Below are 25,014 nucleotides of genomic sequence, written 5' to 3' on the forward strand. Positions count from 1 at the left end.
GCTTTTCTTACTTTCACCTCTCACCATATCCCTCACACTGGCAGTTCTGGAATATATGTGGTTCCCGCAAAGCAGCATGCTTTCTCATACAACTTCTACCTTTGCTTCTGCTGCTCTCTCTTCCCCGTTCTCTTTTTTTATCTGTGACTAAAGCCAATGAGACTTTATTTCATATTAGTGTAGTAAAATTATGGTCAATGATGTTAAAAAGTTTAAAAAGTCTTTCCAAACAGATTTACAGTCAGGGAAAAAAGAAATATTACCAATAAATGTTCGCAGACAGCGCCTGTCTCCATAAACCTCCCATAGCTAGGGAAAAAACACATAGAAATATTAAATTTAATATAAGACTTTGATAAAATGACAACTTTCAATCAGTACCAACAGTCATAAGCTATGTGTATGCATACCTGTGTACAGGGGATTTAAGCAAAGGCATTACACGTCATTAAATATACTGCTTGGCACTGCTAGTCTGTGTTGCACTATTTGGGCTCATGGACGGATGGATACACACACGGACACACACACACACACACACACACACACACACACACACATACACACACACACACTTTAAAGCTAAACTTTGAAACCTGATACTGAAAGATACATCAAAATATCACTAGGACTTAGAGCTAATACAGGTGATTTTTATTTTCTTCTTGTTCTTTTCTGTATTTAACACATTTTCTATGATAAAAGTTTCTACTTAAAGAATACTGTGAACTACTTTTAAAAGAATTAAATACTATTAAAAATGCCATGGTTATAACATTTTGGTACTGCAAGTTTTTTGTGTTTTTTTTTTTAACTTTTCTAAAGTAACAAGTATTATAGAAGCTGTATTATGAAAATGAGGATCTAGACTACATGTAACAGGCTCATTATTCTCATCCTATCTAAAGTGAATTAAGACGACAGCTTTAAAACTACCTTTATTCTTGCCAGCCTCACATCTAATCCTCAACAGTGTTGCTAGTCCTCTAAAATAGAAAGCATTTCCTGGCCACCCCGCATCAACGAGATCATCTCAGTTCCCACAGCACACCAGGCACGGACTTCTGGGTGCTGGTCCTTTTCCTGTGATTGTAGTAGTTCTTTTGTGTCTCAGATGTTAGACTCCAGCCACCGTAAAACTTGTAGTTTCAGCACACACCATGCTAATTAATGTACTCACTCTTCTCAGACATACGCTACTCTCTAAGCCCCTTTACCCAGTTACCTTCCTAGTGAGGTATACTTCCTCTTTGAAACCAGAACACCTGCCTCCATAACCATCATTCACATCATAATGAAAATGCTAATTAAGGGACAGTGCCTTAATAATTTTTTTATTCTCAGCCCCTTGAACATAACAGATACCTGACAAATGTTTATAGAAGTGAACTAAACTGAATTCTATGCTTTTTTTAATTGGTCAAAGAGACCTTAATCTCAATTAACATAGTATGTATAAAGTAAAAGTTAAAGGAAATAAGGACTTTTACTCCAAACTGTTGGCCTGTCATCTTAAGCTAGTACTAAGTACAAATGCCTAAATGACTGTTCTCATAAAAAAAGAAAAAAGAGGTCTTTATATATTGTTAATATCCATGAATTAATTTACAAAGGATAAAATCTTAACGATTCAACTTTCCAAGCCCCAAGAACACTATAGGGTTGCTATTTATTGACCATCATAATGATCAAGAGATATGAAACACAAAACAGAAAAGAACTATTATTTCAGATTTAAGGTTTTTTAAAAGGCTTTCCCCGTATTTAAGTTGACGTGCATTGGCAACTGAAATTTTCCTACCACATACTCTACAGCTGAACATCACCTAGAGGTGAAGCTTCCTGAGATTATAAAACATGGGAGAAGAGTCTGGGAGCATTCCTGCCACTTGGTGTCTACTAGCATTTATAAGGAAAAGGATGAATTACATTATCTACCCTCTAAAAGTCGTACCTCTATGTGTCCTCTCTACCTCATAAGGTTCTGAGAAATGAATGAAATTTACATATACAAAAGCCTCAAAAATTCATTGTTAATGAGTAAACATTTACGTATCTAAAGCCAAAGTGATTGATTACATTCTAATCAGTTATCTAAGCTCACTAAAGAGCCTCGCCAACTGGACCATAGAGCCATATTTGAAACAACTGGTTTGGAAGCAGTTCCTAAATTGTTGCATTCACAGGGCCTAAGAGAAAACAATTAGCCTCTAATTACCTAACAAACCCAAATTTATTTATAATTAACCAAACAGACTTAACCAAAGCACTAGCTTTGTAGCACTCTGACTCTATTACTGCACACTCACCTTAATTTTACAGTCCATGGAACAAGACAGCAATAAATGGCCAGAGAGGGGAAACAATCTGACTGCACTGACGCCCTATAAAAAGGTATTACAGTTATCAATCAGAAGCACTCTAAAACCAGCTAAAATTAAACATAAGGAAAGGACAGTATATTTTTAAGCAACCTAATTTACTATTTTTCCTCATTCCAAAAATCATGCCTCAGAATGATCTTCATTAGTATTCCAAGAGCAGCCCTACTGACACTTAGCTTCTGAAGATTTTTTAACCTTTAATATTGACTTCCTCACCCAAGGGAATCCTTAGTCAATCAGGCTGCGAACGCCCCATTCCTCTCCCTTCTTTCACTCAGTCCCTTTGTTCTTTGCTAAGAGCTAGACACTGTCAGTTGGACTAGTGCAGATGACAATGATTATTAACATCAAACGTTCTCAATATCTTGTCTCTGCATTACTTTAAATACTATCATAGTTTATAAACCAGGGAATATCTAATCTTTGAAGAGTTATAACCTCAAGGGCTAAGGCAAAATTACTGAAGCTCTGGTGCCAGTACAAGCACATTACTCACTGACTTGGTGCCCACAAGGAAGCAGGTTGTGGCAGGAACTTAGAGGGAAAGGCCAGGGCTACCATAAGGGGATAGGACACCAAATCCTAAATTCTTATGACATTGCCAATCCAGGGGACCTTGAAGACCAGGTCATCACTTGTGACTAATAGGTGTGGGTACCTCCAAAGCCTATCTCAGGTTTATCTTCAGTTCACCTTCTCTGCTCTATCCTGACTTCCCTACACCTTTACCTGAAATAGTAAATGTTGCACATCAATAGCTGAAACTTTATGTTAGCTACATTATTCTACATCACAACAAACAAAAACCAGGGGTTTGCTTACCTTTGTGTGTCCGGACCACACATGGATTTGCTTTTTGGGAAGATAACACTTCTCAGGTGGCACAGTTGACCTCAGGTTAACACCAACATCCTGAGGTATGTGAAGATAGGACCTGCCTTGATAGTCATACATTTCTTTAACTGAAACAAGAAGGCAAAGGAAAGCAATGAATACAAGCCATAGCCATGAAACCTATAGCGTTAAAATGACAACAAACATTTGTTCATAGAGGTATTATTCCACGTTAAGATTTAGGAAATAACACTCTGATGCTAAGACCAAGACTGGCTAAAATTTAGTTGCCTGAAATCATTGCTATTGTTACAATCAGAGGTAGTGTTTTTGAATTCCTAAATACCCAGAGAATATTAGACCTCTGGATAAGATCTATACTTCTTTTACCCAGTTACAGATTTTACTGATTATAAGACTTTACTGTAGTATAATTACAGTGAGGGAAGAAAAAGAAATACTTGGGCCTTGTAAGTCACAGGTAAAGAATCAGAAGCAAAACAGCATAAGAAGGAAGTTAAAATAAAACAAAAAACATCAGCTATTCTTTTTCCCTGCTTTCCTCTTTTATGCCCTTCTGGGCTCCTTTTCCATTCTCCTTCCCACTGATTTTACAATCAAGTCACTTGTGGGAACTAAATGACATAGTGTAAATAAAGCATTTAGTAGCATGCCTGGCACAGAGTACTAAATAAATGTTGGCTGTTTATTGTTATTATGGCTGCAAACACCACAGTACTAAATGGACTCCTTGGAGATAGAACTGGAGCTTGAGAAACCAAGTAGAGCTTCATCAAACCTAAATATTTGATATGTGATATAACATTAGAATAATCAATACTATCAGTACTGAATTATTCTTTGTAGTTTCAGATAATCACTACATAACTTCCTAAACATAACTAATTATTAATGAACCACGTGCATTCTAGAATATTTATAATTTATTTTGGTATATATGCATTTCCTTCCATAAATCAAAATAAACATGAGTCTTAATGTCCAATTTATTCACATGGAAAACAAAGTTTATTCTTTTAAAGTATAATCCAGTAACTGTAAGGAAAACTGGAGAATATTTGATTTGGGTTAAAAAAAAAGGTTAAAATGACTTGGGTAGTATTGACACACCAAAAAGGGTCAACTCTGTCTTAGGAAATAGCATGTCGAACATTCAGATTTCTTTTTTATCATTTTTAAAAACTCATCAACACCAAAAAAATTATCTGTGGCTATTACTAATCATGCTAATTTTTCTCCCTTATTAGAACATAGAAGAGTTTGTTGTAATTTCTTAGAGATGTAAATTGTCCAATACGATTCTTAATACAATTAATTGTAGCAGCTGATTAATAAGGGCAATCAATATTATATGAACAGAGAACAGAGTAAATATCTTTAAGTTTATCGTAAAAATGAAGAATCATAAAAAATATATTACCATGTAAGATTGTCTTTTCCTCCCCAGGTTTCTCTTCTTCCTGTTTGCCTTTTTTCTGCCTCTTTGCTGTGATTTCATCTAATTCTTTTTGTTCCTCCTAAGGAAAGTAAGGCGTGAACTTTGAAATGCATGCTCTAGAACCCCATCACAGCCAAGTTGGTTATAAACACTTTATAAATGAGGTCCACTTTTTGGTGAAGCAATAGCTTCAAGTACGTCTCCCAGGATAACGTTCTCAATGCTTCAACTGATTACAAAATAATAATAAACACATAATGGGTACTAGTTAATACTTTTAAACTCCTTTTATACAAAACCCATCCTTTGAAACATGGAGAAATATATTTAACATATTATGCTAATTACACAAGTGAAAGGACAAAGCAATTAGAAAATCTAGTACCAGAAGGAAACTGAGTTTCAGCACACAATGTTGTTCTTCAGTAAATAGCTTTTACACAGTCAGAAGGATATAAGCAATGACAATAGATTTGTGAACAACTTTTATAGGAGGAGCAGTGGAAGGGAGGTGGGATAGTAGCAAATCTTTGTAATAATGAATAAGTCAACAGATGATGTCTAAAATAAATAAATAGCATATATATTATTGAGATATATGGATGTAAGATACAGCTAGAATATAAGCTTCATGAGGATAGAATTCTCTTGATCTAGTCCATTACTGTATCCCGAAGATCTGGAACAGTGACTGGCTCATGAAACAGTGGGATTAGGAGGTGGGGAGGATCAGGGTAGGGGTCTGTAGTCTTACTTTATAAATTTCATAGGTTAATTAAAAAAAAAACCACACAATATAGATATATTACTTTAAAAATTTTAAATAAATTAATAAATAAATAAAACCTATATCATTTCTACAATCATAGTAAAGCTGATTCTTTAGGTACTAACTGAACATCTGATATCGGAAGAGCAGCTACCATGGCAGCCTTTTATGAAAAACTGTTCAATATTGAACTGTAATGAGAAAGTATGGAAGAAAATAAATACAAGTAAAAATATTCCAAAGGAAAACAAAGAAACTATTTTCTCAATTAATCAAGGCAGAGAAATTTTGATGAGTCATTTGGTTCTCTAAGGAAATCTAAAGTTTATTAATATAGATATCCTTCATAAAGATATAGCATATATCTGAACTGACAATGAAAGACATCAAAGCTTACTTCTGAAGGTTTGGCCACATCTTTTTCATCCACATATTTTGCCCAAGGTCCCAAGAAACCATCAATATTAGATGCATCATTTTCTTTGAACTTTTTCCTCTTTTCTATTTTCTTTTGACCAGTTTCAAACACAGTTAAACCTATATTTAAAAAAAAAAAGACATCTCAGATACAGATCTTTATCTAATGAAATAGCAGCATATCTATAATTTTACTTTATATGGTTAAAAAGGTGATTGCTCATGTGACTAAAGATTTACTTAAAAATACAAAATAAAATCTGTATGCCTATGCCAGATACAACTCATGTTATACAAAAAGGGATTCAACCTTCTAGACAAAGTGTTCCACCACTATTATATTTTGCAAATTCTAATACATGTAAAGAAAAGACCCAATAGGCCAATGAGCTTTGTGACAAGATAGCATTTAGATATAAGACTTTGCCTAATAATAATAAAAAACACAAAATGAGTATGAACACAAACATGTATTTTGAAACATATTCAAAAACTCAGCCTTCCAAGCAAACCTTGGAAGACAGTCTCCACAGACATGAATGACATTTTTCTGCTGTTAAAATGTAGCTTTACATTCGTGTTGAGAAATAAATTGCTAAAAATAGCTACACATTAATAATTTACTTAATGATTTCTACAGGGTTGGCACTGTGCCAAATACTTGTAACAATTCCCCCAAATAAGTACAATTGTCTTCCCTACAAGGTTGTAAACCTAATAAGTGGCAAAAGCAAGCTGTAAAACTAATAGTTCTAAACTATATTGTTCTAAACTGTATCACTATTGGGAGCATTTGAGATCTTGCTTCCTGGCCTGTTGTCAGTGTGGGCTCAAATAAACTTTTATAAAAACAAATAAATAAACAAAGAATCACTGTTGTCTCAACTTAAAAAAAAAAATCAAGGCTAAATAGAGTATTAGTTTTTTCCTATTGTCTAAAGTCACTTTTCAAGATAGTAATTATAGGTATATATGCCATTTCAAATAAATTACCTTGATTTTTTTCAGCTTCTTCTACAGAACCTATATACTTAGTAGCCATTTGATGAGTATCTAATGAAGGGTCCAATGCATAACCTGAAAGGAAAGAAGCACAAATTACTGACTCCATTTTTTCCCATTTACAATTCATTTTAATTCTATACATACTCCTTTCATCCCAAGGTGTTGAAAATAGTCCCTAACTTAGGACAAATCCTTCTTTCCTGAGCTATGTTTCTCTTTAGCACAATTAACGCAAATCTCAGGCTACACCATGAATGACTTAGCAGAATAAGAAGTATGCTAATGACTTTAGCATACTGACATTATAGTACTAAAAGCCTCTCTGGCCAAGCTATCACATGGCTGTCTTAAACTTTGTAAGAGCTTAAAAATATACGTATACCATACATTCAGAAGTTCAGAAACTCTTTCTTTTTAGTGACAAATAATACATGGCTTAGTTTATCAAATTATATAAACTCCTACTGTGTTTCCCCCAAAATAAGGCTTAGCTGGACCGTCAGCTCTAATGAGTCTTTTGGAGCAAAAATTAATATAAGACCCGGTCTTATTTTAGTATATATATAATATAAAACTGGGTCTTATATTAATTTTTGCTCCAAAAAACTCATTATAGCTGATGGTCCAGCTAGGTCTTATTTTCGGGGAAACACGGTAATTAATTAAAAAATAAGAAGAATCACATAAAATCTAGCTGTTATTTTGAAAATCCCATTCCCAGTAAAGACAGTCTGCCCTTCCAGTTTTGAAATAATATATTTCTACTTTATAAATCATTATTTATATTGCCATGGTAATAAAAGTAAGTAGGGATATCTACTAGCATATAAATATACTCCTTCAACTAGCGTATGTAGTTACATGTAAACGTGGTCTCTAGTGGTCTATGGAAACTTAAGGAAAATCTGTATTAAATCAGTTTTTTCTCAAGTGGGGGTGCTAACACGATAAATGCTTGGTAAAATCAGTTTGAATAATAATCTAGCGTATTCACAAAAAGAACTAGACCGTTAATCAGTGTATGGTCTACAACTCACGTGAACAACCACGGAATACATAAAAGTATGGGCCTGTTTTCTGTTTTAAGGGCACATCTTAGTGGATGCTATTAACATTTTAATTTTCCAGCTAAAGATTAAAAGGAACTGCTTTGGGGAAACAGAAAACAGTTTGTCATCAAACATAATTTTGAAACAAGCTAAGGATGTAAGTGCCCAACTCACCCTCATGATATGCTTAGAACCAACAACCTGGCTACTAACTCATTTGCATATAGTATTTTTCAATATTTAAAACATGTTCTTAGCCAGAGAAGAGAGGCTGACAGCAGAACAACATCTTTGGAATAGAATCTCTGAAATCATAGGTTCAAACCCCATGAGTCATTTTATCTTTCATCTTTTTGATGTACAGAACAGTGTTCTGTAAATGATATTTTTAAAAAATGAGACTATATAAGGCTCATATAAAATTCAGACAACATACCATAATTAAAAATCCCCATCTCAACCATAATGTATCTAGAATATAATTCTATCTTGAAGGAGATTTATGTCTATATAAATGACACTACATTACATGTTTGGAGGGATGGAGTAGGAGGCAGAGAGGGAAGGGAGATCCCTGGCCCTTCCTGTTAACTGTATAAGCACCAATCCCCAAACTCTCTGGCCACAGTCTTGTTTCTGAGAGGAACTTTTTCTCATCTCCTTTCCACATCCTCTGTGGTAAAATCTTTACTGGTACTATCACCATTACCACCACTGCCTCCCACCCTAGGTAATTAGGGCATAATATTATTTCCTTTTATGAATAAGAGAAGTTAAAATATTTAGCTCTACGTCTTACTAGAAGTCCGCCAGTGACAGAATAAGATATGACTCTAACATTACAAAACTTCAGTCCAATCCGTTTTCTACTATCCTAAGTCTCAAATAAATGGATATACCTGTATTTCAGTTCTGAAATATTCTCATTCATCTTTCTGAACCTATTTTCCATTTTATCTTGTTAATGGAGTTAATGTTTACTTTCTTCATTTGTAGTCTTATTTGAAATGGCTATCAATTTTATTTTTTTTATCCTTAAGATTATTAATACTAATATCCAAATAGGTGAATCGGAAGAGATTATAAACAATTTGCAAAAGAATGGTCACAAATACAGGCATACCTTGAAGATAGTATAGGTTTGGTTCCGGACCACCGAAATAAAGTGAGTTGTAATCTTTTTGCTGATGGAGGGTCTTGCCTTTAATTTGTAAAAAATGCAACATTTATGAAGCGCAATAAAGTGAAGCGCAATAAATGAGGTATGCCTTTATATAGGTTGAAAAACCTTCAACCTCACTAGTAATCCAAAAGAATAAAATTTAAACAAAGATAAATAATATTTTGTTTATGAAATAAAGGAAAAACAAAGATAAATAATATTTTGTTTATGAAATAAAGGAAAAAACAATCATGGGTCTTAGGTAAGGAGAAATAAGACTTTCATACATAGTGGTGACAGTAGAAGTTGGGAGAATTCTTTTGGAAAGCAATTTCACAACACATAACAAAAGATTAAAAAATTTTATATTCTTAGACCTACTTCTGGGAATTCATCTTAAGAAAATAATGAAAAGCACTCAAAGTTTTATGCACAGATATTCAGCACATTACAAAAAGCATTTTACTGCAGTTTAATATATACATCATCACATTTTTAACAGTGAAAACTGGAACCAACTTGAAATCTAAATGATACAAGGAACTTTTACATAAATTATGATATCTTCATTCAGAGTACTAAAATCATTTAAAAAGGTTAATAAAGAGTTTCTAATATTGAAGTAACTTAGTTCCTAAGTTACTAGGAACTATAGTGAAACTAAAAGTATTTACTTTAAATTCTATTCCATAGACTGGTGTAGAGAAAATTCTGGGTGAAAGGAGAACAAAGAGAGGAAATCTCATTGAGAAGCCCCAAATAAGACCAGCAAGGGAGCAAGCAGGCCAGGAATCTCAGAGAAAAAGGGAGGAAAACAGGACAAAAGGATTCACACAAACCACTGAAAGACTGAGAAGTCAAGAGAAATACCATAAATAGGCGCTAAGAGCAAAACTGTGTAAGTAAAATGGGACGATACGACAAATGAGACTGAGACCATCTTCACCGATAAGGAGTCTACAGGTGGGTTCTGTGATACACTAAATGTAGTATACAATAGAAACTTCCAGAAATAATATACTTTGATTATAACATTGCTACAACTATTTAAAAATGGGGAGGGAGGGATAGTAGGATTAATATTTGTTCTATATCCCAGCAGAGTTATAGTGATAAATATGAGACTTAGGTAAACTGAATTCATGTGCCATCTCCTTTATGTCTCGTAGATAACACCAGTGTAAGACTGAAGGTTTGCTCCCTGGTACTTTGCAAATGAGGGAAGGTAACACAGAGTTCTCATAGCCTGACATTCCATGTACCTGAGTGAAAGAAAACTCTTTCTCATTATCTGAACGGAATCACTTTCTGAAGTTAGACAAGAACTTTCTATGAGAAAATTATAAAACTTTTAAATTAACAAGCTATACTTGCTTAATACTTGGGGGTGAAAAAAAGAGAGACTGCTAAAACTGAAGTTGATTAACTAGTTTATTAATTTAAGTTCAAACAAATTGCTCTCAGTTCTAAGATTATTATAAGGGAGACAGACCACAATTTTCTTAGTTTTGCAACTGGCCACTCCCTCTATTCCAGGTTGCCTAATATAGCATAGCCCGGCACTCATTTTTTTGTCTTTAATTCACAAAATACTTTCAACCTGTATTCTAACCCATCCACCCTCCTAATGGGAGAGGCAAAAAACACAAGTTATTAAAAAAACAAAAGAAGTCCATTTCTGAACCCAGGTCTAAAACCAACTGAATAATTTTAAATGCTTATTCTTTTCTGTAGGATAATTTAAGAAGGAAAGTAGGTACCAGCATAAGCTTAATCGGACTTTTTCCCCCTTTTGTTTTAAAGGAGATTTAAGCTATCTAAATTATTGCTTAAGGCCCTTCTAAAGTCTAAGAAAACAAGCAAAGTCTTTAAATCTGTTTTATTGTAAGCTAAAATATAATAAATTCATGATGCAATAAAGTTGACTGATTTTAATGTGCTCCATATATATTTACATGGGATCCCTTATACAATTAATGGGTTCAATGCACTTACAACCTTTTTATTTCAGTGAAGTCTTTTAGGTGATTTTAGAGGTGTAGTCTTAGTTGTGATGTTTTGCACACAATGATAACCTTGCAGAGGTGAAATAATTATCTAATAAATGACAATCGTTTTATAACTAGTTTCTAAGAATATATTGTGATAAATAATTAAACCTCTAAAGTAATTTTTACAGTAAGTCTGTTTGCATTGCTCACTAAACATTACAAGAGTAGCCTTCCAACATGAGAATAATATAAATTATGATACAACCAATCAATAGATATTACATAGCTTTCAAAACTGTTAAGCTTTGAGACTATACTGAAAAACGCTTATGATAAAATATTGAATAAAAAAGTGAGATGCAAAATTTTCAATTTAGAAAGATTAAGCTCTGTAATACAAACATGAATAGGAAAGAAGACTTGGAGGGATAAAGACCACAATGCTGAGAGTAGACATTTTAGTTTAGTGGGATTGTAGGTAAACTTTTTCTTCTCTTTCCTAAATGTTTAAAATTTGTTTATATTACTTTGTAATGAAAATAACTGTTACTAAAAAGCATCAGTGAAAACATAATATTGTCTTAACTTTTTTTGTCTAATGGTTAATGGTTAATGGAAGTTAATGGTTAATAGGACAGAAAAATTTGTTTAGAACTTTAAAAAAATTCTACCATAAGAAATAAAAGAAGGAGGTATTAGAATTCTAACTGCAAAAAAAATTTAAAAAGAGACAATATTGCTGATGTCTAAAATGATTATTAAATCTATTGTAAAAATAATTCAGTTTTCTTTTTCAATTATTCTTTTGGGAAAGAAACATCAGCACAAGTGATTAATTCATAAAGACGATGACTACTACCACAGGCATTAAAAACATTCTCATTTACTTTGCTCATCCACCCCTACCAAAAAAACTCTTTAAAGCAGATGATCAGTGTGTCTGTCAATTTATATAGATTATAGGAAAAGAAAAGATTATAGGAAAGGCACTACCAAACATGGACAAATCTGATAAAAGTGACAGGGACCTATGATCTGTGGAACTTTCAACAAGGGCATTACAAAGACCATATTCTTTTAGAGGGGATTCTCAGCCTTGCATATACATTTTCTTATGTCCTGCTATTGATAGGACGTAATTATTTTACACAATAAATTTGTGGCCATTCTATTTCCTGATGCCCTTCGGTGATTAATAGAATACTTTTCAGTGGTACGATCTAAGAAACAGAGTAAGGTCAACAAGTGTATACAATAAAAAAAAATGCAACCTCTTAATCTATCCTGTTATTTACTAACTTCAATGGAAATCTGTGTATAATGGATATTTAGTAATAAATGTTCATTATCAAGTACAACAGAGAGAATATTCTATTTTTAAGACCACAGAATATTTTTAGTACTCAGAAATCATAACAGATTTAGAATGACAGCTAAAAATTATTTACCTTCCCATTTATATATTTATAGATGTGTATAAGAAAACACACTACCCTTTTTAAAGGAACCCAGATTAACAAATTTAAAAAGTTAGATGATACAATAGATTATCTCACATACACACAAACACTTCTAACAAAGCCAAACCTGAAACTGTTAAGTCTAATCATCTTACCATATGTGGCAAAAGTTCTTCTTTGCTGTTCAAACATAAAATCATTGATATGAGCTGGTTCAGCATATCCAGAAAGCATATTTCTAGGGGCAGCCATTTGCTGTGTCCTAAAGGGATTTTCTGGTCCAAACTGCAGTGTTGTAAGAAAAAAGAGAGGGGGGGGGGGGGAGAGAAAAACTTAAAATTCTGAATGTGTAAGGCTAAAATTACTAGAATAATATACAACATACAATATATTTTCAACTCTAAATCATCAGGGTCTATTAACCTATTTGGGAACACACTCACTTCACTTAGCTCAGTACAATTGGATGATGGCTGATTAGGACTGCTTATCAGCCCCTAGGACAGAAGGAGGGGAATGTATAATAGCTCACCCCAGTCTACAGGTGGTTATTTAAATTTAAGTTTATCTAAATATTCAGTTCTTCAGTCACATTAACCACATTTCAAGAGCTCAATAACCACCTATGGTTACTGGCTACTATACTGCCATCATGGGAGGAAGCGCTACTTGACAGTGTTGCTCTAGATAATTGAGATTTACTATAGTTTGGTCTAAACAATGATTTGGGGAATTTTGGGTGACTTATACTGATAATGGTACCATGATGTAATTAAAAAATATATATTTTTCCTCTACTTTCTTCAAAGGTGGAGACCTAGAATCCTCAATACTTACCATAGTGCCTGGCATATAGAAAGCAGTAAGCAGTATTGAAGAAAAGATTAATCAGAATCCTATGGGGGGCAAAAGATAGTAAAATAGACAATAAAAGTAAAGTGCTTGAAAAAGTCCGTAGGAAAAGACATTATAAATGTAAATAAAATTTCTCCACTCTGAAATGTCACACTGTAAGTCCTACACAAAATAGCACCATTATTATCTATTGTTTACTATGCTTTGAGCTTCTAGAATGGCTTTCCAAATGTTATTGGATTTGTACAAAAATCCTGGAAAGTTAAAAAAGAGAGGTATTTATTTTCTTTCATATGCTAGAAATGAAGAAAAAAGCCGAAGATGAGGTATTTTACCTGCTTTAGAGTCAATAGTTTTATTAACTTGTAGAATCAAGGCTAGAATAAATCCTAATCTAGCATTCTATTACGTAATATTCCTTAAATTATACAGTCATAGACTCTAACTTTTAAAAAAATTGGGTAAAAAAGCACCTAGAATATATTCTGTCAAGTGCTATTAACTTAATGCTTTTATTAAAAGTATTGGGAAAATCCAACTCCTTTCTTTTTTGTTTTAAAATAAAAAATAAAATGAACTTCTCACTTTGGAAATAGTGGAATTAGACTGAATATTTTTATTTGAACTCTGGAAGGTCTGCTGTCATGATGAAACATTTTGACATTAGAACATCTTATGTCACTACCATTAGAAACCACCTTTTCTATGATAGGTTTCCAGAGCCTAAATATAAATTATTGATCTTCTCTTAACCAGAATGTTGCCATCTCTAAATATCTACATTATATTATGCACTAAAATCTGAATTTAAATTATGTTAGATTTACCTTAAAGTTTTTTCTGCTTTAGAAGAAAATAAATTACAAAATTTCTTTTTTTTGAGAGCTTCCATTTCTATCTTTTAAATAAATTCAATCTTAAAAAATCTGATTTATATATAAGGCTTTTATTACTATTTATTCTAAATTATAATAAAGGATAGTACAAGACTTTGCAGCCCATATTAGTTCTTCCTTTGCTGATGGGTGGAAACAAAGGGGAAAAATCTAGTTTGCTGAATGCTGGAATTTACAGTTAACTTCATTCAGTCATCAAATTTATTACAAAACGAGAAACACCTATAAAATTAAAGATAATAAAATGATGTAAAAGTTTCCTAGATGCTCTGCCTGCTATAGTCAGCTACCATTGGCAAAGCAGCATGTGATTATTTCTGGGGAGAAAAAAAATCCAAAATGATAAAAATCCCCATTGTTCTCATTGTTACTCCTATCATGTCTAATAAATTACCAATTGTGCTTTTAATTTCCAATTTAAAAAAGGAAAACACAATCTCCATCGTCTTGTCTTATTAAGATTTTACAAAAAGAGAACAATTCTCCAATAGGCCACACATATCAAACTGGCTCCATCTTTTAAAGAAAAATTCTCAGTGTTAAAGAACTTTGATTTCTATATAAATACAGATCCATATATTACAGTTAAGTATATGTCACATGTGTTGCTATTCTTAACTCAGTCTAAAAATTTAAATATGCTTATGTTGTATACATATTTAAGCTGAGACAACAGAAAAAAATCTCCTAATGATATAGGAAGCTGCCTGGGGGAGGATCCATCTGTATGTCTGGCTCACCTAACTGCCTGCTTACTGGCAGTTATCGAAGCTGACCTTAAAGACATTATGAAATGTCAACAGACAAAGGCAGAGAATGTGATTTAGTAGGACTCAGCTCTTCCCAATTGCCCAAAAAGTGTCTCCCAGATGTTTCTGGTCTCTGTGAATATGCACCTCTTTTAATTCTGGGTTAACCATTAAAAACAAAACAAAGCATATAAAAAACACACAAAACTAATTTCTAAATACTCTTTTCAACTTCTGGTAGTTAACTAAGTTCAAGCATAAATTTGTATTCAAATGATTAAAAAATATATATTCAAGTTAATTAGGTATGAGTATTTAACAGTTTTTAGCTAAGACAATATTAAAGTACAATTACAATTGTAATCTTTCATATAAAAATATACACATTTAAGTATTAATTCAAATCACTACACCCAAAAGAATACATGATTTTCCTGGGAGAGGTATCTTTAAATCTTTCACTTGAGTGAAGTAAAGATTTTATTAGAGTTGGAAGAAAAGTATTTTTAATTTGTGAAGGCACTGGTTGATAAATCTAAGAGATCTGCATATTATGAGGCAGTGATTCTCTAAATTCTTCAGTAGGTACAATATTTGAGGATCAATGTCTTAGCAGTATATCATAGCATTACAGGAATTAAGAAAATTTATACTAGTGAAAACTGATGAGTATATGAAATCATAATCGTAAGTTCTCATAGAAAAATAAAACCCAAGTTAATTGAACTAATAATCACACTTAAGATTGTTGTTAAATTTTTCATTAATTTTTATTGCAGTCATCAATGTTTAAAATATTCATAAACAAATTTTAAGGTGAGAAGAGTCTGTTGATTAACTGTTTTCTACAAATTTAGAAAAGATCACCACAATGCAATTTTACTGATTGAATACCTCAATCTTGTAAGACATAAGCACAATTTAAATATTATTAGTATAAGAATATTTTATTAGGGCTGGTTCTATAAGCTTGGGCTTTAGCTCCCTCATCTATAAAATAAAAGAGCTGAGCAATATGATTTTTAAAGTTCATTCTAACATTTACAGGCACCCACACAGCCAAATTTTTAACAGTAACTGTCATTTTTTCCCTATTAAATAACTTTTACATTTTTTCTGTTCCTAAAAGTACTATTATTTTAAGTCTGAAAATTTCCCTGAAGCTTATGGGTTTAATATGAGTCTAGAGAAGCTAATAAATACACTTTTCTCTAAGTAGATAAAAAAACGGATTGAGTGAAATGAAGAAAATGATTAGACTAAAACAATGGCTACTGTCTTCAAGTTCTATCTATAAATTTGAGAAAGCTTATCTAGATAACTAGGTAGATACTTTAGGAAAAGTCCATGTAAGGGAGAAGCGGTATTCTATAAAATAAAATAGCCAATTCAGTTAATTTACTGACCTAGCAGAATCAAAGGCATAGGGGTATACCCTGCAAACCCCACAATGGCCTTCAAACTGGTCTTCCAGTTATAGAGCAATTGTTAAGTGATCAGGACTCAAATCTGCAAATCTGCGTATGTCACTTGCTGGTTGTATAATCTGAGACTTGGTTTCCTTGCTATAAAACAGGGATTAGGTTCATAGGGTTGTAGTGAAGACTAAAGGAGGTAAGTTATATGAATATATAAATCCCTCAGCATGGTACCTGGTATAAAGTAATAAATGGTAGTTTTATCTCATTAGCTTCTATCCCTGTTCTTTTCCATCATGCAAACCCTTACCAAATGAACCCTTCCACAAGTTCAGCTTTAATTATGCCACTTCATTAAAAAATCTTACAACTCTATTTATCATCTATTAAATTAAGACAAACTCTTACCTTGGCCCCCTGAGAGCGCTGTGCAGTATTACATAAACTATCATTCTAGTCTTATGTCCCTGTTCTCCTCTACTGATAACGATTAAAACACTCCTGTTCTTTAGATCTTTTATGATTTGGCTCATGCGGTTCTCTTCTGCCTGGAATCTTTCCTCATAAAAGCTTCCCTAGCCATCAATGCTAATAATAGTAATATAAATAACTATTTATTAAATGCTTACTCTGTGCCAGTTTCCTAAGCATATCATACATTATCTCATTTATCCATATAACTCAGTAAAGTAGAAACTATCTTCATTTTACCTGTGAGAAACTTAAGATAATCCAAAATCACACAAGATGTAAAAAGAGGTCTCTTTAATTCCAAATCTCAGGTTCTTAACCTGGATTGTATTGCTTACTTTAAATACCATTTCTTTCAGGGAACTTTTCCTAATCTTTACAATCAGATGCAATCTCTCCTTAAATCTGAATAGTACTTTAGAAGCACTATTGGAAATAGTCTGCTTTCTTTTAAAAAAATATACGTAGCATATCATCTCTGATAAACACTAGCTTGAGGAGAGGGGTTATCTTGTTTCTAACAGTGGATTCTCCAATATGGGAAGTTGAATTTCATCTAGCAAAGTTCCTCATAACACCTTTCCAGACTTTGCCCAGTTATACAGACCCTAGTCATAAAATTCAAAGTTAACAATATGTTATGTCACAGACAATTCATTTGGCAACCAGGAAAAATTGTAATTTTTCACTTTTCAGTCTCATCATACTTTTCTTAAAATTGTTGATGAGCATTGAGGTGTTTCTAACATAAACTAATGTGTGTATTTAATGTGACGCTTCCTAACATGAAAAAAGCCTAGCATATTAAAGGATTGATAATCCCACAAAGAGAACAGGCCTACTGCCTTGTCATATCACCACAAAATAATCTTGACATTTTAAATTTTCTTGAATTTTTGAAAACTAATTACATAACAGTATTATTAGTTACACATAGGACCTAAAAATTTAAGAAAAACAAACTTTATAGAAAATACATACACTGACATAGGAATGTTACACACATTACTTCCAAATCTTCTCATTTTCTGAATTCAGTGGCCCTATTTCATTGAAGTACTTTTCATTTAAAAAAATCATAAAGCATATATGTAATACGTAACCTCTCTTCAATGTGCTGGCTAAAATGGTGCCAAAGAATACAGGGCTGCCTGTAGTTCAACAGAATAGAAGGATTTAAGAAATAATGAAATAAAATGTAAAATGTACCACATTTCGGAGCATAAGAATGAGATTTTTCTTACACCTAGAGAATGGCTAGGGCACTGTCTAAATACTAGCACTGACATCGTTGGCTGTGTTACACATTTCAATTGCCATATTTTAAGTGACTACAGAAATCTAAGTAGGCAAATTATGTGAAACAGCTTTATGACTCTGCTTTATCAAAAAACCCCAAAAAAACAAAAAACAAAACAAAACTCAATGACTATACACTAAGAAATAAAAAAGATTAAAAAGTACCTCTTTCTCCACCAAGATGCAGTAAGATTTGGTTCCTCACCTCTATCTTTAAAGTGCTTCTTAAAGATCCAGCTACTAAAGGCCTTTTTTTATTTTATAGTTGACCATTTTCTGACATCTCTATTTTGTCAATCAAGCATTCTTTTTGCTTTTTAAAAGGCAAAATATCTAGAAATTTAATCTTTTCTACAAATGTTCCTAAATGGACTATTTTCACTGTTAATGTGTTTTTTTTTATTTTTCCATTCCTCACCTTCTTTAATGCTTTCATTACCATTTATCATTACCATCATGTGGAAAAAAGAATCCATCAGATATCTTACTCAGAGCAGGCAGTAAACACTGTGACTACTTCCCAGCAGTGACTCAGTCTGGCAGCATTTGTAGCCAGATGTTTTGTAATATACTGTGCATTGATGATGTTAACACACCAAATTCTTTTTCCCTTATGGTTAATTTGTAATACTCTCATCAATACTGAGAGGAAGATGTTACCTAAGTTCACATCTCAGAATCAGATATTTTGAGATTTCCTTTTTCAAAAGACATAATTCTGTGCTATCAGGTTAAGTTGTATGTTGGTAGATAAAAATCAGTGGATTTTTAAAAGTATTCGCACAAAAGCATACACACTATTTAAACTTTTGGAGAACAGAAGGACATGTTTTCTTTTTCTTTCTCGATTGAGATACAGTTGATAGATACTAGTATATATTTTCTAAAAGTTTAAATAGTATACTTTCGTGAGAAAACTGAACAATTCACCGTTTACCTCCCTATGTGTAATTTAAAGACTTGAGCAAAAGGTAGCTTGTTAAATATAGTATGTTTTCTCACCTCAGGAGCAAACATTGTCTCATAGGTAGGATTATACTGAACCTCTTTGACAGCAGGGTCAAGGTGAACGCCAGTCTCCAAATCTTCCTAAAAGAAAACCAAATGAACATTAAAGATCTGACAAGTAACTGTTTTATTTTAAAATTACATTAAGGTCACACTAGCCATGTTAACACCAATTTTATGGTTATTGCATTAGTGCCATAATTAATAATTCTAATAATCAAAGACTAAGAAAAGTAATGTATATAGAGAGATCAGAACGCATAACAATTTTTTCCTTTCAAAATACTGACTGTATCCCATCTGAACAAATTTAAAATTTCTAAGTAAGTTAATATTACTCAAAGGCTTAAATTAAGAGAGTCCAGCCCCTCTTTTTTCTTAACTCAAAAGACCTAATCTGGTTCCAAATTCAGGAGAAGCACGCTTTCTTTTTTTTTTTTTTTTTTTTAAAGATTTTATTGGGGAAGGGGAACAGAACTTTATTGGGGAACAATGGTCAAATTGTTGTCCTTTCAATCTTAGTTGTGGAGGGTTCTGTTCAGCTTCAAGTTGTTGTTCTTTCAGTCTTAGTTGTGGAGGGCGCAGCTCAGCTCCAGGTCCAGTTGCCGTTGCTAGTTGCAGGGGGCACAGCCCACCATCCCTTGCGGGAGTCGAACCGGCAACCTTGTGGTTGAGAGGACGCACTCCAACCAACTGAGCCATCCAGGAGCTCAGCGGCAGCTCAGCTCAAGGTGCCGTGTTCAATTTTAGTTGCAGGGGGCGCTGCCCACCATCCCTTGCGGGACTCGAGGAATTGAACTGGCAACCTTGTGGTTGAGAGCCCATGCTCCAACCAACAACTGAGCCATCCGGGAGGCAGCTCAGCTCAAGGTGCCGTGTTCAATCTTAGTTGCAGGGGGCAGAGCCCACCATCCCTTGCGGGACTCGAGGAATTGAACTGGCAACCTTGTGGTTGAGAGCCCATGCTCCAACCAACAACTGAGCCATCCGGGAGGCAGCTCAGCTCAAGGTGCCGTGTTCAATCTTAGTTGCAGGGGGCAGAGCCCACCATCCCTTGCGGGACTCGAGGAATTGAACTGGCAACCTTGTGGTTGAGAGCCCACTGGCCCATGTGGGAATCGAACCGGCAGCCTTCGGAGTTAGGAGCATGGAGCTCTAACCGCCTGAGCCACCGGGCCGGCCCCACGCTTTCTTTATTCAGCAAACCTTATTAGATGTATACCCCACGACACTGCTTAGGGACTGCAGAGGAACAGGAAGTGGCAGGGCCCGTCTTCTACAGCCTCACTCCACACAGGAGCCAGTGTGACTCTTAAAATATTCGTTAGATTGTGTTACTCCTTTGCTCTACACCTTCCCGTAGCTTCTCCACTTAGCGTAAAAGCCTAACAAAGGCTCACAAGACTCATTATAAGTTCTAAGGGAGTACGGTGTTCCCATTTTTTGTCTTCCTGTACAAAACATGTTTTCATACAGGTTTAATTTCCATATTTAACATGTTATAAATATCTTCAATTCAATTAAGACATTCAAGTTATAGTTTGAAATTTATAAGGAAGTTACACATGATCTCTGAATTATGTTTCAGTCAAACTGGAATCACAAAATCGCTGTTATAAAATGAGGTATTCGAATCTAAGTGCTTGAGAATTTACCCTCCACGATGCCCGTCCTCCCATCCGCTCCACTACGGCTTCTGTCTTCATCGAGCCATGTGTCTGTGCTCACTTCACTCCAGCCTCACTGGCTCATTGCATTTCACCAAAGGACATTCCTGCCTCAGGACTCGGGACTTACTGTTCCCTCTTCTTGGATTGTTCTTTTTTTCCTGAATAGCCACAGAATTGTTCTTCTTTCAGGTCTCTGCTCATTTTTCCGACTCTCTCCTTACCTTCCTTTCATTACCGCCATTATACGAGTATTTACCATCATCTGACATACATATTTATTGTCTACCTCCCTCCACTAAAATATAAGCTATACGAGTTGGATTTTGTATGCACAGAGGTGTCCTCAATTGCTAGAACTATCCCTATCATATCACCATCTTTATTCTGTTTGCCTCTTGTTGATGGTAGGATACATCTGTCAACACAATGCAAAGTAATATTGCAAAATTTGCAAAGCAGGTGGGATATCATGATGTTGAAGAAACAATGCCATTGACAAATGATCTGGTAGAGTTAGACCAGCTAATGACCCAAGATTAGAAAACTGACAAGAAAAATACAACAGGCACAGTTATTGTTCCAAAATTTTACGTCTTTTAAAACACCCTTCACAAAACAGGCAACTTCTCTATTTCTCAAAGATAAGAGTTCTTTAGGTATGACTCCCTTAAACTTCCTTCCTAACTAGTTTCAAAATTGTCCGTATCTTTACCTTATCTCATCGTGACTTCTATTTCCACCCCAAATTTTTATCTGCAGCCTTGACCACGCTCCGGGCCTCTGGATCCATACATCTAACTGCCCACTGAATTTTATTAATGGATGTTCCACCGTGTGACTCTTTGCTATGTCCACAGAAGGTATCATTCTCCATGACTCCACGACTTCACTCACGAACAAATCAGGCACCAAGTCTTACTGATTCTACCTCTGAACTATTTTCTCCAGTGACTCCACTCCCACCCTCCCTTCTCTCCATCCGGGTCACCACTATCCTAGTTCAGCGTGTCCTCGTATCCTGCCTGGTTGATTATAATACCTTCTTATCTGGTTTACTGTATCTCCACTTTTGCCATATTAGACTAATTGCTGATTTTTAAAACTATCAAGCACTTTCATGCCTTCTGTGCTGCTGGCAATGTTACTATCTTGTTCCTTATGCATTTCCTTTTATTATCTGATAATATGTCATCTTACTTTCCCTGATATCTTTCCCCCTCCTGGCTCAGGCAAACTGTTTTTTTATCCATAGTCCTCAGAAATGTTTTACATAACTCCTTACAGCACTGGGGATATTATATTATTTGTTGCACATGACCTTTACTTACATGTTATATCTTCACTGCCTAGCAGACTGCAGGGCACTCAGCACATGTTCAACAAACATTTGTTAAACTAAATTGCAGAAAAATCAAATCCATAGAGAAATTAAATAGAATGCAGTCTGACCAAAATCACTGAATTTGGTAATTATGTCACAAAAAAGCCTTTGCCAGAACAATTTTGGTTGTGGGGTGGAGTATGGGAAGCCAGTTGCAAAGGACAGAGGTATAACTAAGGATTTAGGAAAACAAGACAGTAATAATTTTTACTCTTTCAAGAAATTTGGTGATAAAGAAGAGAAGAAGAGATGTGGTGCCAGACTGTAGGATTTTCAGGGTGAAATTAAGTTTGTTTTTTTTCCCATCTGTAAGAAAAGACGAGGTCCAAGATTTAGTCACTCATCATAGGCTAAAGGAAAGGAGCTAGTAGGGAGAAACACGTGAAAAGGACGGCGTAATCAAAGGTATGGTTATCCTGGAAGAGAGGGGAGGGGAGAACCCTGCACACAGTTGGAAGATGAGCCTTTGAAAAGAGAAAGAGCTCTTCTCTGAGACGAAATAAAGATGACAAAGATAAGACCAGGTGATGGGTGACAGGCCTGTGGGAGATGTTGGGATCACACTTATAACCGATCATTTTCTTTTCTTTGTGTAGTTAGGGGCACAGTCATCTTCACAAAGCAAGTGTGGTAACTACAGATTCATTTGTTCAATCAGTAAATACTGATTGTGTGCCTACTATGTGCCAGGCACTGGTTCTAGGCCTACAGACATAGACAAAGGTCCCTGCCCTTGTGGAGCTTATATTCTAGTGGGGGAGACAGACAATAACTAATATAACAAATAAGTGAATTATACAGTTTGCTAGAAGAAGGTAAGTACTATAAAAAAAAGTACTTAACAGCATTAGTGCTGGGACCAAGGTAAACATGTTATTTCATCTAATCCTTACGATACTTCTGTGAGGTATTAGCAAGATTAAGTCACTTACCCAAGGTACTGATAGAATAAATGAGAAGGAAAAGAATTTAAAGTAACCACAATGAACTATGTTACAGAAACCCAATTAACAACAACCAAGAAAACAGCTGACAGAGAATCAGTCAGGGTTCTTAGTTGCAAGCAACTGAACCCCTCATGGGCTGATTAAACAGTATCCAATCCTTCTGAGTTTCTCCTACCATTGCCAAGAAGGGTGGAGGATCAGCTTAGGGAGATAGGCAGAAATAAAGGTTGAGTACCCAGGTGGCATCACAACTCTAAATCAATCATATCACAGAACAGTGCAGTGAGGACAACCGTTCACCATTCCTGAAAGCCACTGCTAAACTGCTAAGGCTGCTGCCACTGGATGCTGCTGTTGAAACGACCAGCATTAGGAACTAGATAATGTTGATCGCCACTGCCACTTAAAAACATTTCCTTGCTTCTTTGTGGATTAGCTTTAGATTAGAATTTAGGTGGATGCATTTGTCTGGATGAGCCCAAGCTACAGTCCTACGCCTTATCTCAAGGGAGCTTGGGGGAATGAGAATCTGGGTTTTCAGCTTCTGAAGGTAGGAGTTAGGGAGGGATGTTCTTGACATTAAGACTCGTAAGAAAGAGGGTTCAAACGCTGGGCCACCTAAAAGATGACACATAGATATTCCCCTAGTATGCAGCATACTAGAATCTTCATTGATCAGAGATAGTATCTTGCCTAGGGCTCAGTAACAAAACCCAGTACTATAAAGTTAAAAGGTTATATACAAATTGCTTAAACTGCATAAAACTAAATCATATGCTTTATCTCTTAATATTCAACTCCTAGTGATAAACTGCTTAAAATACCAAGAGGCTTAGACACATTCATATCCCCCAATGGATTGTACAGAATACAGTTGCTAGAACCACTTTATAACATGGTTTACCAGATCTTTCCAATAAGGGTATTCTAAATTTGAATTGTTTTGAACAGAGTACCATGAGATGCCAAGTTTTAAATTCAAAGTACAATTTAAAAAGAATTACTCTTTATATAAGCAACAGTGGCAACTAATAAAAAAATAGCTAGGTCCCAGTCTCTGGCTACTGCTAACATAACAGAGCCAGTTGAACAACCCTCCAGAAAATAAAGGGTTATTAATTTTACATTTAATTAGAAAAACTTGGACAACACCACAATCTCGTTTTAATACCCATGAGGAGTTCAATAACAATTAGGCGCGCAATTGAAATTACCGCAAAATTACAAAGTTTTAATTATCCATATAAATTAAAGTGCAGTAAGTGACGGGCACGATATGGGTCAAATAAGTTTTAAAAGTTGATCTTCTGTTGATTCAAAGAAATTTGAGAACAAAACTAAGTATTTACTTTCTAGTCCTTTTCACATTTCTCACTGTGTACAAATAAGTACACAGATGTGGAAGCACCTTATAAACTACAAAGCAGAACACAAATATTAATCATTATTATAAACTACTTATCAATTTATGGTACATTTTAAAGGGTGGTGGAAGGAAGGACGGAAGGAAGGAAAGAAGGAAGGGAGGAAGGGAGGGACAGAAGAGGGAAAGAGGATGGAGGGAAGCAGGGAGAAAAAAAGATGTGACAGACTATATGTGGCCAGCACAGCTTAAAATATTTACTATCTGGTCTGTACTGGTTTGCCAATCCCTACCCAAGTATATGGTCAATTAAAAAAACACGTTTTATTAGTGCTTGAAAAAAATATTATGCATTGAGTATTATGTTTTTATACCCTTTAGTTTGCTAATTTTGTTGTTTAGATTTTCTGTGTCATTATTGGTATGT

At 34.5% G+C, this 25,014-nt stretch overlaps 1 protein-coding gene across 2 annotated transcripts in view; it reads right to left on the reverse strand.

The window, feature by feature from the left end:
• CDC40 (cell division cycle 40) overlaps positions 1 to 25,014 on the reverse strand; it is a 43,481-nt gene that overhangs the window by 14,854 nt on the left and 3,613 nt on the right. The window contains exons 1-9 of one of the 2 annotated variants that reach the window (XM_019735042.3): positions 19,221 to 19,307; positions 13,368 to 13,426; positions 12,686 to 12,815; positions 6,857 to 6,940; positions 5,844 to 5,983; positions 4,660 to 4,756; positions 3,207 to 3,346; positions 2,310 to 2,384; positions 264 to 309 (exon numbers count right to left, since the gene is read on the reverse strand). In XM_019735042.3, coding sequence (XP_019590601.1) covers positions 264 to 309; positions 2,310 to 2,384; positions 3,207 to 3,346; positions 4,660 to 4,756; positions 5,844 to 5,983; positions 6,857 to 6,940; positions 12,686 to 12,815; positions 13,368 to 13,382 — 727 coding nt within the window. In that variant the 5' untranslated portion in view covers positions 13,383 to 13,426; positions 19,221 to 19,307. Of the gene's footprint in view, positions 1 to 263; positions 310 to 2,309; positions 2,385 to 3,206; positions 3,347 to 4,659; positions 4,757 to 5,843; positions 5,984 to 6,856; positions 6,941 to 12,685; positions 12,816 to 13,367; positions 13,427 to 19,220; positions 19,308 to 25,014 lie in introns of those variants that run through there. The other variant, XM_019735041.3, reaches the window with a different exon arrangement.

Source organism: Rhinolophus sinicus, chromosome 2 (assembly GCF_057876585.1).
Source record: "Rhinolophus sinicus isolate RSI-liver-muscle chromosome 2, RSI-T2T, whole genome shotgun sequence".
Lineage (NCBI taxonomy): Eukaryota > Metazoa > Chordata > Mammalia > Chiroptera > Rhinolophidae > Rhinolophus > Rhinolophus sinicus.